The sequence below is a fragment of the Jaculus jaculus genome, chromosome 1, assembly GCF_020740685.1.
Source record: "Jaculus jaculus isolate mJacJac1 chromosome 1, mJacJac1.mat.Y.cur, whole genome shotgun sequence".
In the NCBI taxonomy this organism is placed as follows: domain Eukaryota; kingdom Metazoa; phylum Chordata; class Mammalia; order Rodentia; family Dipodidae; genus Jaculus; species Jaculus jaculus.
In genome coordinates, this window is record NC_059102.1 from 153,587,006 (window position 1) to 153,604,260 (window position 17,255).

The window sequence follows — 17,255 nt, forward strand, 5'->3', positions numbered from 1 at the left end:
CTGGTCCTCTGAGGAGGAAGGAGCGCTGCCCCAAGGCCACTTGGAAGATGAGGGCGCCTGGCAGATAGTTGGCTCTGACTTCTTAAGGGCAGCCCAGGACCCTTAATCCGCCCGACCCCGTCGGAGCAGCCGTGGCCGCGCCCTGCGCTCCAGGGGCGACCGCGAAGGGGCCCCAGGTGCGTTGGGAACCATAGGGAGGAGAAAAGGGAGGTGGAGCCGTGCGGAGGAGGGGCGCCGGGGCCCTCCCCCGGCTGCCACCCTCCCGCCTCCCCCGTGGCCTCTCGTGGGTGACTTGGTAACCTGTCGCTCAGGTTCCTCCTCTCCCGGCCCCGCCCCGGCCGTCCGGCCCGCAGAGAAAGGGAGAGAGATCCCGCCCGCCTGCAGAGAGCGAGCGCTGCCGCCGAGGCTCGGACCGACGGGCGGCGGGACGCACGGACCCCGGGGACCAGCGGAGCGCGGGCGCGGGCTGCCGGCGAAAAGGTGAGCGCTTCGGTCAGGGAGCTCGTCTGCCCAGGCCTCGCTTTCCCGGCGTGGCGTCGGGATGGGGGGTTCTGTCTTGGGACTCCGGGGCCGGGCATGGAGATCTCGGGGTAGTGGAGCTCAGGGTTTGGGGTGGCCGGGACGGAGGGACTCGGGAAACGCCTATGCACCGGGCTTTGGGACAAGGGTATTGGCGCAGGGCGCAGGGCGCAGGACGGTGGAGGAGGCGGCGCCGGCCTCGGCCTCCTTTAGAACCGCTGAGCTTCGGGCCGTCTGTCCTGCCCCGTAGGTCTGGGGCGGCGGCTGGTGTACAGGGATATTTTTAAGCCAACACTGTGTGACTCACCCGCCCTGGTCCAGGACCCCTCCCAGCCCTGGGGCTTGATGAGGGGAGCCCCACATCCGACCAGAAAAGTGGTGAGCATTCTCTACTTAGTCTAGCAGGCTGGGCCTCCTTAAAGGTTGATCTTGGGGTGGGCAAACATCCGGTCTCAGAAGGTTGGCTTTTCCTGGATGTCTGAGTCCAGTAGAAACCCAGAGTCAGGGAGCATCACACTGGGTCAGGCTTCAGGTCACAGTTGGGGTGTGGAGTCTCAGGGGGAGTGGAGGCAGGGGGTGAAGGGGGGTGGGCTGGCAGGGGCCTGCACACCATGCATACATCCTGTGTCTATTCAAGATCCCTGGGGCCAGACGAGTCTGCCTTTTACATGAAGGTGTCCCTGGAGGTAGGGTACTGGGAGGCACACTCACAGACCACTTCTGCTCCTGCCCTTGTACCCGGTCCTCTTGGCTATGCAGGGAGGCAGGGCACTACTAGAGGCAGCCTTTCCCAACCCCGGTTCCTCTGTGGACCCAGCTGTGCCCATGTCTTTCCTAGACCTGCCTCCTATCCAAGACCCCTTGGCCCATTGCTCTGGTCCAGCCCGTCTGGGTCTTCTCAAGTACACCTATACCCTCTCACCCATAGCTTCATGCCAGCCTTCTTCACTCCCACCTAACTCTGCCCCAAACTTCCTTCCAGAGCAGAATCCAGCCAAGGCCTAAGGGACTCTTCTCCTTACTTCCAGGACTCCACCCAGCTCCCACGAGGGCAGCCAAGAACCCTGGTGACTAAGCTGACCCCTCCCCAAGGTCACTCAGCGTGTAGAGCTGGAATTTGAACTTGGAGCCAGTTCCTCCACCCTCCCTGCCCTGCTAGGGCCTCTTCCCCTTCCTCTGCCCAACTCACCAGGCACCACGCATGCTGGTGCCTTCCTCCAACCTGGAAAATGCAGTAAAAAAACAAAGTGTAGCATGAGCCTGTCAAGGCCTCTGGGGCTCCCAAGTACGCTCATCTCCACCCCCACTGGGTTATATAGCTTCCTGGCTTCCCCCTCAACTGAAGAAGCCCCCTGGGGGGAGCCTTGATACCTCACCCCCCCCCCTCCCCACCTCCTACCCGGGCCTAAGGTTCTGGCCTAGATTTCCCCAGCTCTGCGTGTCCCGGCCTGTGTGTGTGTCTGTGTGCTTGAAGGCCTCGGTCTACGGCAGTTTGTTTTGCCCAGGTGTGTGTATACCTGGACCCACGTGCCTAGTGCCCTTGGTTGAGCCTGCCAGGAATTCCATTAAGCAAACACTCAGACTCACCTACTGAGGTCATGAACATTCCGGACATTCTCCATGGATAGGTAGACTGAAGAATCTGGCCAGCCTCCTCTGGCAAGCCAGGCTGTTGGGTGGGACGTGGAGAGAGGGTGCAGCAGGTGCTGGTCAAGGTAATAGCCTAGGCCCTCAGACCCCCTCACCTCCTGGGAGCCTGCCCTCCAAGACCTGATCAAACCAGAAAGTGCAGGGTGTGGCAGGCCTGCCCCTCAGCCCTCATACCAGTACGCCGGCCAGTGACCCACCCTGGCAGACTCATATGCCCAAGCCAAGAAGAAAGGCCTTGCTTGTGGCATCTGTCAGGAAGCAGTGTGTAGATCCAGTGTGTAGATGCAGAACCGTCCTCTGAGTCCCATAAAGAAAGCCAGAGATGCTACCTACCTGTTCCTCCAGGGACATGAGGCAGCCTACCATGGAGGTCTCCACAGGGCATAGCCCTCATCTTGTCTCAAGCTGGCCCAAGCCAACAGCCTCCAGTCACCTTCCAGGGAAGGCTCCAGAATCCAGTCCATAGCAGACACCTGCTTACTTAGACAACCTGGCCTCTGTTTCCCCAGAATGTAACTAGGAGAAGATCCAGGCTCAGGATTCTGCCCACGAAGAGATCTTGCCCAGGACATTGGTCACCTGGGTCTGTACTTGGGGGTGAAGACATCTTCTTTCTGATCCTCCACACCATCACCTCTCTAGGATCTCCTAAGAGGGAGCCAAGGGCTTGCCTCTTTGCTAGGGCTGGAGAAGCTGGCTGCTGTGGGCATGACTTCAGTATGTGTAAGAGTGAGGCCTGGGATGGGACAAGAATGGCGGCTCCCTCTGTAATTTGCACCTGTCCTGAGGATCCAGCTTCACCCACTCCTGCCTACTCCCTACTCCATCTCCTACACTGTTTCCCACCTGCCTTAGAGCCTTTGAAGGAACTGTCTTCTCTGTTCAGACAGTGCTTCCCCATCACTCCAGGTTTTCCTTCAGAACCTCCCAGGCAGCCTCTCGGGATGGACCTATGGAAGACCAAAGATCTGAGGCCAGATGGGTCTCAGTTGCCACCAGCAGGGACAAGGATCAGAGGGACTTTGCTCCCCAAGGACCTTCTGTAGAATCTGGAGCTGAGAGTTCCAGGTCTAGGTGGAGACCCTGGCCTTGCCACAGAAGTAGCAAGGCCAGCAGCCTGGCCGCGAGAAAACGTAGGCTACCCTCTTCTGTCCTCAGGTGTGGGCCAGGCCGTGGGCCCCAGACTCCAGCCACCCTGAGGTCTGTCCTCGATACTGGCCACCTCCAGGGACGCCATGAGCCAGTCGGGGTCCATGAGCTGCTGTCCAGGTGCCGCCAAGTGAGTCATCACCCCTAGTTCTCAGAGAGAGGGTACCGGGTGAGCCTTGGCCCTTATCTGCTCCTTCTTTGCAGCGGGAGCTTGGGTCGGGCTGATGGTGTGGCCAAGATGAGCGCCAAGGACCTGTTTGGTGAGTGATGCTTGAGGATATGGACTTAGGGTGAGGTAGGAGTGTGTGACCCTAGTGGTCTTGCCCCTTCTTGCCTCAAGGCTGTGCTCTTGCCATGACAGTCCTAAAGTGCCTGGAGGAGGCCTCCACATCCTGATCCACTGAGAATTTTGGAGACTTGTTCCCAAAGCTCCCTGCCACTGAATGCCCTCCCCCATGCTGTAAGGGGAGAGGCCCTTACGAATAATTCAGAGAGCATCAATATTGATTCACTGTGCAGCCCTGCAACCTGATCAAGGTGTGGGGGGGCAGTCGGAAGGAACCCAGATGCCAGGTGTCTGCTCCAGGGGGCCATACCACCCCTGCTTAAACCACACCCTTTCTCAGCCACACCCTCTCCCAACTCGGCCACACCCCTCATTTGTGCCTGGATGCCTAGAAAGCAAGAGCTCCAGAGAGGGTGGATTCTGGTAGTGGATTGTAGGATGGGAGAAGCCTTGGCCTGATCCTTGGGGCTGGGGGCGAGGCAGCTTCCATAGGCTTCTGTCCCCCTTAGAACAGACACTCCCCGCCCCCCAGTGGCAGGCTGCCCCATGACCATTTGAGCAGGTCCCTTGTCTTCTGGAGCCTCAGGTCCTCCTACCCCCTGGGTGCCTGTCCAGAGGGCCCCGTGACCATCCTTGTCCTGCAAGGGGCCTCAGTCTTGCTCTGCACCCTAGAGTCCTTCCTGGTAGCTGTGAGGGGCTCACAAAGCAGCATCCTTCATCTTGACTTAACCGTCCACTGTGGCCCCTGCCCTGAGAGTCCAGTCTCAGCAGACTGGGTCACACACACCCTGTGGGGTACGTGACAGCTGTCTCTCCATCCAGAGCAGAGGAAGAAGTACTCGAACTCCAACGTCATAATGCATGAGACCTCGCAGTACCACGTCCAGGTGAGGATTGAGAAACATCTCTGTGCCTGGTGCTTGGGAGGCAGATGGGCAAACTAGCTTTGGAAGAAGAGGTTCTGGGCCCAGCCACGGCAGGGAGATAGCCTGCTTTGGGCTGACAGGAGGCAGTTCACAGTGAGGCCCACAGAGAGCCTTCCCTGGGATGTTGGTACCCGTGGTACACACTGCCTGCCCAGGTGCTGGGGCAACACCCAGGCTGCTTGCAGTTCAGAAGAGCCAATGGAAGGAAGTTGTCATCCTGGCCCTAAAACAAGGAACTGGATTGGGAGGAACACTGTGGAACAAAGGCACCTTTTATTAAGTGCTACAGGGAGCCTGGATGGCAATGCTGAGTCCAGACATAACCTGTGGCCTTTGACCAGCTGCCAGCTCGGGTGGCCCTTCTCCTGGATCACTTTTAATTTCCACTGAAAACTCAGGAACTATGTTTTAAAATGGCCTTTCTGTGCCTGGGAGCTGGCTGGGTTCCTGACCATGGATTGAATTTATGGGACAATAATGAGAAACGAGAGAGAGCTCCTGAGTGACCAGTACTGGCTATGAGCTCATTGTGACCCCAGCTACCTCTTGCTGATTCTTTACCCTTACCCCAGAGGGAAGGCAAGTTGCTATTTCCCAGAGCCTCGTTTCCATGTTTATAGAGCCATCAGAAATACCCAGAGCTCCTGAATCCAGCTATCTTGAGATGTCCAGGGCATTTCCCTCCCTCCTGGGCCAATGAGGGCATTATTATATGGTGACCACTGCCAGCTCAGTGTCCAAGGGCTAGGGCAATGAGAGTCAAGTGGGTCAGATTTTGCTCTTGCCTCCAGGCAGCTGGGCACCTCTCTCAGAGGTGGGACTTTGTCCTCCTTAGTGAGGAACCAGCTGGGGCTAACTCCTGGACTTTGGTCTGTGCTGTCCAAATGTGGCCCAGTTGTTGTGGGTACCTTTCCTGTCTGGTCAGGGTCCAGTGGGGGTGCGGTTCAGGAGGGCGAGAAACACTGGAAGAGACTGAAGTTTGTACTTGTTTGTATTGACTTTTTTCTAACTTTATTCAGTATAATTGGTGGGGTTTGGTTCTCTTATCTCCACAGTGGGAATACAAAGCAGTTCTATTACTCCTGAATTCCCTTCGGACTCCTTTTGTTTATAGCTACCCCCACTATAATCTCCAGCAATGCTGATCTGTCTTGCACCCCTAGGCTTTTACGTGTTTGAGAATAGTGTCCTATAAGTGAGGTTCTATAGTTCACAGCCCCCTTATTCCTCACCTTGTGAGCATATTTTTTTTAATTATTTATTTATTTATTTATTTGAGAGTGACAGACACAGAGACAAAGACAGATAGAGGGAGAGAGAGAGAATGGGCGCGCCAGGGCTTCCAGCCTCTGCAAACGAACTCCAGACGCGTGCGCCCCATTGTGCATCTGGCTAACGTGGGACCTGGGGAACCGAGCCTTGAACCGGGGTCCTTAGGCTTCACAGGCAAGCGCTTAACCACTAATCCATCTCTCCAGCCCGTGAGCATATTTTAAGAATGCTAAATTTAAGGAGCCAGGCATGGTGGTGTACATCTTTAATCCCAGCATTTGGGAGGCAGAGGTAGGTGGATCAAGGCCAACCTGAGACTACATAGTGAATTCCAGGTCAGCCTGGACTACAGTGAAACCCTACCTTAAAAAAAAAGAAGCCAGGCGTGGTGGTGCACATCTTTAATTCCAGCACTCGTGAGGCAGAGGTAGGTGGATCACCATGAGTTCGAGGCCACCCTGAGACTACATAGTGAGTTCTAGGTCAGCCTGGGCTAGAGTGTGACCCTACCTCAAAAAAAAAACAAAAAAACAAAACCAGGGCTGGAGAAATGGCTTAGTGGTTAAGGCACTTGCCTGCGAAGCCTAAAGACCCAGGTTCAATTCTTCAGAATCCATGTAAACCAGATGCACATGGTGCCACATGTGTCTAGAGTTCATTTGCAGTGGCTAGAAGCCCTGGCATTGCCCATTTTCTCCCTCTCTTTCTAAAAACAAAACAAAACAAAAAAAACAAAGAATACTATGTGCAGAGAATGGGAGCACTCTTTTCCAACCAACCTGTGCCAGGGTGTCCCTCTGCTGTCTTGTGTCTGTTCACAGACCACAGAGGTGATCTGACCTCATGGGAATGCACTGTGTATAAGTTAGATGTGTAGACTAGAATATCTTCTCCTAGCCAGGTGTACTGGCGCTCACCTTTAATCCCAATACTTGGAAGGCAGAGGTAAGTGGATCTCTGTGAGTTCAAGGCCAGCCTGAGACTACATAGTGAATTCCAGGTCAGCTTGGGCTAGAGTGAGACTCTACCTTGAAAAACAAAACAAAACAAAAATTTAGCTGGGCGTGGTGGTTCACGCCTTTAATCCCAGTACTCACCTTTAATCCCATTACTCGGGAGGCAGAGGTAGGAGGATCATAGTGACCACCCTGAGACTACAGAGTGAATTCCAGGTCAGCATGGGCTAGAGTGAGACCCTTCCTCGAAATGTTTGATTTGGGTGAAATCTGGTAATACTCACTTTTTTCTTTTCTGGTTGGATTTTTGTCTCATAAGGAAGGAGTTACTACTTGACCAACACTGAAAATTCTTCCTATGGATATTTCATAATACATCTGTGTCCATGATATTTTATTTTACTGAGGCCCTCTCAATAAATACATAAGCAAGTTCCTAGCATTTGATTGGTCTTGAGTCAAGCAGGTGGTCAGTTTAGAAAGAATTATCTTTATGTATGTTTTATGTATGTATTTATTTATTTGACAGAGAGAATGAATAGGCACACTAGGGCTTCTTGCATTGCACACAAATCCAGACGTATGCACAATTTGGTCATCTGACTTTACATGAGTACTGGAGACTCAAACCTGAACTGTCAAGCTTTACAAGCAAGCGTCTTCACTGCAGAGCCATCTCCCCAGCCCAAGAATTGTTGTCACAATATTTTGTCTTCCCATCCATGAACATAGGATGGCTTTCCATTTATTAGGAATTCAGTTTCTCAACAATGTTTTCTGTTTTTCATTGTAGAGGTCTTACATATATATCTTATTAAATCATCCCTTGGGTGTTTGATTTTTTAAAAACACTGTAACAAGGGACTGGAGAGATGGCTTAGTGGTTAAGGTACTTATCTGCAAAGCATAAGGACCCAGGTTTGAGTTCCCAATAAACCACATAAGCCAGATGCACATGGTAGTGCATGTGCCTGGAGTTCCTTTGCAGTGGCTAGAAGTCTTGGAGTGCCCATTCTTTCTCTACCTATATTTCTCTCTCTCAAGTGAATAAATAAACATTATTTATTTATTTTGTTTTTAAGGTAGAGTCACACTCTAGCCCAGGCTGACCTGTAATTCATTCTGTAGTCTCCGGGTGGCCTTGAACTCCAAGTGATCCTCCTACCTCTGCCTTCCAAGAGATGGAATTAAAAGTGTGTGCCACCATGCCTGACAATAAATACTTTTTTAATGCTGTAGGCTGGGGAGATGGCTTAAGGTTATCACATTGCCTATGAAGCCTAAGGACCCAGGTTTGGTTCGCCAGAACCCATGTAAGCCAGATGCACAAGGTGGTGCATGCATCTGGAATTCATTTGCAGTGGCTGCAGGCCCTGGCATGCCCATTCTCCCTCCCTCCCTCCCTCTCTCTCACATAAATAAATAAAATATTTGTTTTTTATTGACAACTTCCATAATTGTAAGCAATATCCCATGGTAATTCCCTCCCTACCTCCACTTTCCCCCTTTGGAACTCCACTCTGCATCATATCTCCTCCCCCTCTCAATCATCCTTTTCTTTTATTTTGATGTCATGATCTTATCTTCCTATTATGATGGTCTTGTGTGGGTAGTGTCAGGCACTGTGAGGTCATGGATATCCAGGCCATTTTGTGTCTGGAGGAGCATGTTGTAAGGAGTCCTACCCTTCCTTTGGCTCTTATTCTGCCACCTCTTCCACAATGGACCCTGAGCCACGGAAGGTGTGATTGAGATATTTCAGTGCTGAACACTCCTTTGTCACATCTTCTCAGCGTGGTACTTTCTGAGTCATCCCGAGGTCACTGCCATCTGAAAAGAGAAGGTTCTCTAACCAAAAGGGAGAGTAGCATTAATATATGGGTATGAACATTAAGAGAAGTGCTTACTGGGCAGTTTGGTGAGCATATACTCTGTACATTTAGCCAGACAGCAGAGACGTTACACCCCTAGGGCTCATGACTACCCCTGTTGTAGGTTTTCAGTATCAGGGATGTATTCCCTCCCATGGGGCAGGCCTCCAGTCAAATTAGAGGGCAGTTGGCTTCCCCCATAACAGACATGCCACTATTGCACCAGTTGGCTCATTTGAAAAATATGTATATTTTCTTAAAGGAAAATATTGATATACTTCATTAAACTTTTAAATGTTAGCTGCTCAAAAAAATTTATTAAGGACTTAGATGTATGCTCAGTGTTAGAATTATTTTTTCTTTTTTTATTAACAATTTCCATGGTTGTAAACAATATCTCATGGTAATGCCCTTCCTGCCCCCCCACTTTCCCCCTTGAAACTCCATTCTCCATCATATCCCCTCCCCATCTCAGTCAGTCTCTCTTTTATTTTGATGTCATGATCTTTTCCTCTTATTATGATGGTCTTGTGTAGGTAGTGTCAGGCACTGTAAGGTCATGGATATCCAGGCTATTTTGCATCTGGGGGGAGTATGTTGTAAGGAGTCCTATCCTTCCTTTGGCTCTTACAATCTTTCCACCACTTCTTCTGCAATAGACCCTGAGCCTTGGAAGGTGTGATAGAGATATTGTAGTGCTGAGCACTCCTGTCACTTCTTTCTAGCACCATGATGCCTTCTGAATCATCCCAAGGTCACTGCCATCTGAAAAGAAAAGGTTCTCTACCAAAAGTGAGAGTAGCATTAATATATGGGTATGAACATTAAGAGAAGTGATTACTGGGCAGTTTGGTGAGCATAGTATATACATTTAGTCAGACAACAGCAGACATTACACCCCTAGGGCTCATGTCTACCCCTATTGTAGGTTTTCAGTATTAGGGATATATTCCCTCCCATGGAGCGGTCCTCCAGTCCAATTAGAGGGTAGTTGGTTTCCACCATGACAGACGTGCCACTATTGCACCCATTGGCTCATTTGGCCTGGCTGGCAAAATATAAGGCTTTCAGCGTCCACTGTTGAGCATCTTCACTGGTGCTTTCTCTCTCTCCCATTGAACTGCATGCAGAATGGCTTCTTCCAGCTTTCTGTCAGCTGTTCTACATGGAGGAGGTTATCAGCTCAGTTTCAGCAGGATTCTCAGTGGCCTTGCAGCCCAAGTATGTGGAGTCTTCAGCAATAGGGTCTTACCATCTATTCCTGATAGGAAACTAAGAGCCTTAGCAATGGTCTGTAATGTTTTGGGGGTATCAGTGACCTTCTTGGCCAACAACTCACTGGAAGGTATCCCATCCCTGGCACTGAAAATTTTCTAGTAACAATCTATGGCTCCTGAGTGCTCCATTGTCCAAAAAAGTAGGTTTCCATATGATTTTTTTATATCCTCTTAGATTTTGATTAGCCCTCCCTCCACCTTTCCTTTACTCAATCTCTTCCCCTGACCTCACTTGGGCCTTTTCACCCCCATTAATCTATTCTTCTACTTACATATATACAATACCATCTGTTGCAGTCCGGCTTGCATTGCTGGTAGAAATCACCCAACCAAGAGCAGCTTCTGGGAAAAAGAGGTTTATTTTGGCTTATAGGCTCGAGGGGAAGCTCTACAATGGCAGGGGAAAACGATGGCATGAGCAGAGGGCGGACATCACCCCCTGGCCAACATAAGGTGGACCACAGCAACAGGAGGGTGTGCCAAACACTGACATGGGGAAACTGGCTTTAACACTCATAAGCCCACCCCAACAATATACTCACTCCTGGGAATCTACCATTTAGAACACCTAAGTTTATGGGGGATACCTGAATCAAACCACCACATTCCGCCCCTGGCCCCCATAAACTGATAACCATACATGATGTAAAATGCAATGCATTCTTCTAACTTTAAAAGTCCTCATAGTTTTTATCAATCCCAATGATGTTCGTACATCCCCATAGTCCAAGATCTTTTAACTGAGCCATAATACCAAAAAAATAACCTCAAAAAACCCATAATGGCACAGAATAAATATTCACACTGCAATAGATGACATTGGGCATAACAAAGAAACATTCAACCAATACAAGATTTAAAACAACCAGGGCAAACATCAAACTCTGTAGCTTCAAGTTCAGCAACTCTAGCCAGTGACAAATCTTCAAGTCCGATAATTCTAACCAGCAACAAGTCTCTGGCATTCCAATTCCGCCCCTCCAGCTAGGCTACTCACAGTCCTGAGAAACTTCATCGGGGCCAGCAGCTCCTTGGCAGCCATCTCATGGTCCCGGCATCTCCACTGGGTCTCCACTGCAAGCCAGGGTTCATCCTCATGGCCCCATGGGGTCTCTATGCAGGCAATCAGCAAACCCGCTTCACACTGCCCATGGCCATTTCTAAAACACAAGACTGTGTTGCAAACTCAACTGTCCCTCTTTCCAGCATTTCTTATACACCACGATAGGGTGCCAATTTGTTGATCCAGGGGGGAATAAAGCAGACTTTGAAGAACAGGACGCTCCTTGAGCACTCAGGCCCCTTTAACAAAATCTACATTCTTCTTGTTGCCCCAGCGCTGGTCAGCTGGCCCAATCTCAAAGGTTGTAATCTCTCAGTTGCAGCTGAATGGGCAGGAGTTCACCCAAAGATTTTTCTTTCTGTGCCATATCCCTCTGCTCACACCAGTTCATTTCTACGGGAAGCAACCCTGCACAACTTCTCAGTACATGGGCACAAGAGCAAGCTTCTCACACAAACTGCTAGCCCAGTCCAGGCAAAGCTCTTTCTCACCCTCATAAGCCAAACCTCACAGTCCATAGTTCTTATAGCATTCAGGTCTTGCAGCTCAGACCAGAATAGTCCATCAAGCTGTACTTACAGCACTTCAAGGCATCTCTTAGGCCAAAGTTTCAAATCCTCCCACATTCCTCTTGAAAATCAGCTCCAAAAGGCCAAAGCCACACAGTTGGGTGTCTAGCAGCAATCCCACTCCTCAGTACCACTTTACTGTGGCAGTCAGGTTCGCATTGCTGGTAGAAATCACCCAACCAAGAGCAGATTCTGGGAAAAAGAGATTTATTTTGGCTTACAGGCTCAAGGGGAAGCTCCACAATGGCAGAGGAAAACGATGGCATGAGCAGAGGGTAGACATCACCCCCTGGCCAACATAAGGTGGGACACAGCAACAGGAGGGTGTGCCAAACACTGGCATGGGGAAACTGGCTTTAGCACTCATAAGCCCACCCCAACAATACACTCACTCCTGGGAATCTACCATTTAGAACACCTAAGTTTATGGAGGACATGGCCTTGCAGCCCAAGTATGTGGAGTCTTCAGCAATAGGGTCTTACCATCTATTCTTGGTGGGAAACCAAGAGCCTCAGCAATGGCCTGTAATGTTTTGGGGGTATAAGGGACCTTCCTGGCCAACAACTCACTGGAAGGTATCCCATCCCTGGCACTGAAAATTTTCTTTGTTTTTTTTTTTATTGTTTTTATTAGCATTTTCCATGATTATAAAAACAATCCCATGGTAATTCCCTCCCTCCCCCCGACACTTTCCCCTTTGAAATTCCATTCTCCATCATATTACCTCCCCATCTCAATCATTGTACTTACATATATACAATATCAACCTATTAAGTACCCTCCTCCCTTCCTTTCTCTTCCCTTTATGCCTCCTTTGTAACTTACTGGCCTCTGCTACTAAGTATTTTCATTCTCACGCAGAAGCCCAATCATCTGTAGCTAGGTGAAAATTTTCTAGTAACAATCTATGGCTCCTGAGTGTTCCATTGTCCAAAAAAGTAGGTTTCCATACCATTTATTTATATCCTCTTAGATTTTGATTAGCCCTCCCTCCACCTTTCCTTTACTCAGTCTCTTCCCCTGATCTCACTTAGGCCTTTTCACCCCCATTAATCTATTCTTCTACTTACATATATACAATACCATGCTATGAAGTACCCCCCTCCCTTCCTTTCTCTTCCCTTTATATCTCTTTTCTAGCTTATTATATTTTTTAAATGCTGTAACCTTTTTTTTTTTTTAAGATAGGATCTCACTCTAGCTCAAGCTGATCTGGAACTCACTCTGTAGTTCCAGACTGGCCTTGAACTCACAGTGATCCTTCTACTTCTGCCTCCTGAGTGCTGGGATTACAGGTATGTGCCACCATACCCAGCTCCTGATTGCTTTTTTTCCTTTTCTTTATTTTTTAGGTAGGGTTTTACTCTAGATCAGGCTGACCTGGAATTCACTATGTAGTCTCAGGGTGGCCTTGAACTCAAGGTGATCCTTCTACCTTTGCCTCCCAAATGCTGGGATAAAAGGAGTGTGCCACCACACCCAGCTGATTTTTTAAAAAATATTTTTATTTATTTATTTGCAAACAGAGAGAGAGAAGACAGACAGAGAGAATGGGTATGCCAGGGCCTCCAGCTGCTGCAAACAAACTCCAGATGCATGCACCACTTTGTGCATCTGGCTTTACGTAGCAGGTACCAGGGAATCGAACTGGGTCCTTAAGCTTAGTAGGCGCATGTCTTAACTGCCAAGCCATCTCTCTAGCCCTCTGATTGATATTTAAAATTTTTATTTACTTACTTATTTATTAGGAGAGAGAGAGAGAAAAAAAAGAGAGATGACTATGGACACGCCAGGGCTTTCTGCCTCTGCAAACAAACTCCATATGATGCACCACTTTGTGCATCTGGCTTTCTATGTCTACTGGAAATCAAACACAGGCTATCATCAGGCTTTGCAACTTGAACCATTGAGCCATCTCTCCAGCCCCCTGGTTATTTTTTTTAAAATGCTGAATCAACTTTGATTTCTGGGATACATTCATTTATTCTAGTTTATAATCTTCTGGGTGTGGTAGCACATGTCTGTAATCCTAGCATTCTAGAGGCTGAACCAGGAGGATCACCACAAGGTCAATGCCAGCCTGGTCTATATAGCAAGATCCAGGTCAACCTGAACTATGGAGTGAGTCCATAATTCAAAACAAGCAATTTAACAAGCAAGCAAAAAGAAAAAGACATGGTATATTATCCCTGCATGCCATGGCCATGTTGGCACATGCCAGTAATACCAGAATTTGGGAGTAGAATCAGGATGATGAGTTCAAGCCCAGACACTGATATATAGCAAATCCTGGACTAGCCTGGACTCTGTGAGATCTGATCTCAAAAACATGAGGGCTAGCTAGGAGTGGTGGCTCACGCCTTTAATCCCAGCATTTGGGAGGTAGAGGTAAGAGGATCACCATGAATTCAAGGCCACCCTGAGATGCAGAGTGAGTTCCAGGTCAGCCTGGGATAGTGAGAGACCCTACCTCGAAAAAAAAAAAAATAGGGGCCAGGCTGGAGAGATGACTTCGCAGTTAAGACACTTGCCTGTGAAGCCTAGGGACCCAGTTTGAACTCCCCACATAAACCAGGTGTTCAAGGTGACGCATGCACACAAAGTCATGCATGTGCACAAGGTAGTATATGTGTCTGGAGTTTGACTGCAGTGGCTGGAGGCCCTTGTGTGCCAGTTTTCTCTCTCTTTCTCATAAATAGAAAAAAAAAATGGGACTGTGGATATAGCTCAGTGGTGGAGCACTTTGCCTATCAGGCATGAAACCATGGGGAAAGTACCAATTTTTGTGCATTCATAAACTAATTCACTAGCGTTTTGTTGAGGTATTTTTGTATAGATGTCCATGAGAGATACTGATGTGTAGCTTTCTCATATAATACCCTTGACAGGTTTGTGTTGGTCTTAATATTTTATTTATTCATTCATTTATTTGAGAGAGAGAGAGAAGGAGGCAGATAAGAGAGAATGGGCACACTAGGGCCTCCAGCTACTGCAAACAAACTCCAGATACATATGCCACCTTGTGTATCTGGCTTACATGGATATTGGAGAATCAAGCCTGTATCCTTAGGCTTTGCAGGCAAGCTCCTTAACCACTGAGCCATCTCTCCAACCCTTGTGTTGGTCTTATAAGACAGGAGAGAAGTTACCCTTCTTTCTTGGAAAGTTTGTATCTGTTTTTTCTCACATAAATATCCATTAGGATTCACCACCCAGTCCTTCTAAGTACAAGGTTTTCTTTGTGTGAAGGCTTTGGCTAATTCATTTTCATGTCTGTGTGATCTGTAGTAATGCTTCTTTTTTTCTTTTGGTTTTTGAGAATTTGTGTGCTTTTGTGGATTTCTTGTTTTATTTATTTTTCTTGGTTGTTTTGGATGTTTCATTTATTTAGTTATTTTAATTCTTATTTATTTGTTTATTTGCAAGAAGAGAGAGAGACAGGGTGAAAGAAGATAGGCATGCCACTACAAACTCCAGACCCACAAGGTGGTGCATGCATCTGGAGTTTGTTTTCAGCGTCTAGAGGACCTAGCTCGCCCATTCTCTCTCTCTTCATCTGCCTCTTTCTCTTCCTCCTCCAATAAACAAATAAAATAAAATGAAAAATTTAAAGATAAATATTTATTTATTTGCACATATCTATATAGGTGTGTCCAGGACTCTTGCTACTTTAAATGAAAAGCAGATACAAGCCGGGCATGGTGGTGCACACCTTTAATCTCAGCACTTGGGAGGCAGAGATAGGACAATCTCCGTGAGCTCAAGGCCACCCTGAAACTCCATAGTGAATTCCAGGTCAGTCTGGGCTAGAGTGAGACCCTACCTCGAAAAACCAAAAAAAAAAAAAAAAAGAAAGAAAGAAAGAAAGAAAGAAAGAAAGAAAGAAAGAAAGAAAGAAAGCAAGCAAGCAAGCAAGCAAGCAGATGCTGGGCTGGCTTCGTGGTTAAGGCACTTGCCTGCAAAGCCTAAAGACTAAAGTTAAGTTCCCCAGAACCCACGTGAGCCATATGCACAAGGTGGCACATGCGTCTGGAGTTCATTTGCAGTGGCTAGAGGCCCTAGCTCGCCCATTCTCTCTCTCCAATAAGTAATTAAAAAAAAAAAAAGCAGATGCATGCACTCCTTTGTGGGTCTGGCTTTCTATCGATATTGGGGAAGTGCTTTTAACTGCTGAGCCATCCCCCTGCCCAAAGTAACTATTGTCAGAAGTGGGATTTAAACCTATGCCTTCAGAGGACATTATGACCTGAACACAGTGTCTTTGACAGCTTGACCACCCTGACTTCCTGGCTTATAGCTGCTACTGCTGCTGCTTCTTCTCCTCCTCCTCCTTTTCCTCTTCCTTCTTCTTCTTTTTTTATTCTTGTTTTTTAAAGGTAGGGTCTCACTCTGGCCCAGGCTGACCTGGAATTAACTATATAGTCTCAGGGTGGCCTAGAACTCACAGCAATCCTCCTTCCTCTGCCTCCCAAGTGCTAGGATTAAAGGTGTGCGCCACCACGCCCAGCTTTGTTCTTTTTAATTCTAGATGGGTACTTGAAGCTGAGGTTCTCCAGAGTATCGTGCATATGTGATAGTCTAGATTTAAAAAAAAAAAATTTATTTATTTATTTGAGAAGGAGAGAGGGAGAGAGAATGGGCACACAAGGGCCTCCAGCTACTGCAAAAGAACTCCAGATGCGTGCGCCCCCTTGTGCATCTGGCTAACGTGGGTCCTGGGGAATTGAACCCGAATCCCTTGGCTTTGCTGGCAAATGCTTCTCCAGCCCAGCTTCTAGCTTCTTAAGGTGAAAGCTTAGTTCATTGATCTTAAGTGTTTCTTTTTGCCTATCATATTAATTGGAAACTCAAAGACTGCTTTAGGTATATTCCATAAATTGTCACATATGCATGCTTTTATTGAGTTAAGCATATTTTAAAATTTTCTTTGTGAATTCATTTTTATCCATAGGGTTTTTTGTTTTATATATGTGTACATATGTATCTATTTTATTTATTTACTTATTTATTTATTTTTTATTCACAACTTCCATGATTGTAAACAATATGTCATGGTAATGCCCTCCCTACCCCCCACTTTCCCTTTGAAACTCCTTTCTCCATCATATCTCCTTCCCTTCAATCAGTCTCTCTTTTATTTTGATGTCAGATCTTTTCCTCCTATTATGATGGTCTTGTGTAGGTAGTGTCAGGCACTGTGAGGTCATGGATATCCAGGCCATTTTGTGTCTGGAGGGAGCACGTTGTACGGAGTCCTACCCTTCCTTTGGCTCTTACATTCTTTCCGCCACCTCTTCCGCAATGGACCCTGAGCCTTGGAAGGTGATATGCATGTATTTTTTATTCTTCTCATATGTATGTGTTTTGAGACAAGGTCTCATGCTATAGCCCAGGCTGCCCTGCAACTGCTAATCCTTCTGTCTCCACCTCCCAAGTGCTGGGATTACAGACATGTACCAACATTCCTGGCTTAATTTTTTCTTTTTCTTCGGAGGCAGAGTCTCACTGTAACTCATGCTGACCTAGAACTCACTTTGTAGCCCCAGGCTGGCATTGAATTTACAGTGATCCCTCGGCCTCAGCCTCCTGAGCACTGAGATTTAAGGTGTGTGCCACAACTCCTAGCTTGGCTTGGGTTTTTTTTTAATATTTTATTTTGATTTACTTATTTATTTGAGAGAAAGAGGCAGATATAGAAAGAATTGGTGCACTAGAG

General features: G+C 48.0%; 1 protein-coding gene across 3 annotated transcripts in view; it reads left to right on the forward strand.

The window, feature by feature from the left end:
* Positions 1-369: 369 nt before the first annotated feature.
* Eps8l2 (EPS8 like 2) overlaps positions 370-17,255 on the forward strand; it is a 34,523-nt gene continuing 17,637 nt past the window's right edge. Inside the window, exons 1-5 of one of the 3 annotated variants that reach the window (XM_045131832.1) lie at positions 370-480; positions 770-897; positions 3,328-3,448; positions 3,523-3,578; positions 4,427-4,491. In XM_045131832.1, the coding sequence (XP_044987767.1) occupies positions 3,405-3,448; positions 3,523-3,578; positions 4,427-4,491 (165 nt within the window). In that variant the 5' untranslated portion in view covers positions 370-480; positions 770-897; positions 3,328-3,404. Of the gene's footprint in view, positions 481-769; positions 898-3,327; positions 3,449-3,522; positions 3,579-4,426; positions 4,492-17,255 lie in introns of those variants that run through there. The other 2 variants (XM_045131828.1, XM_004654171.2) reach the window with 2 other exon arrangements.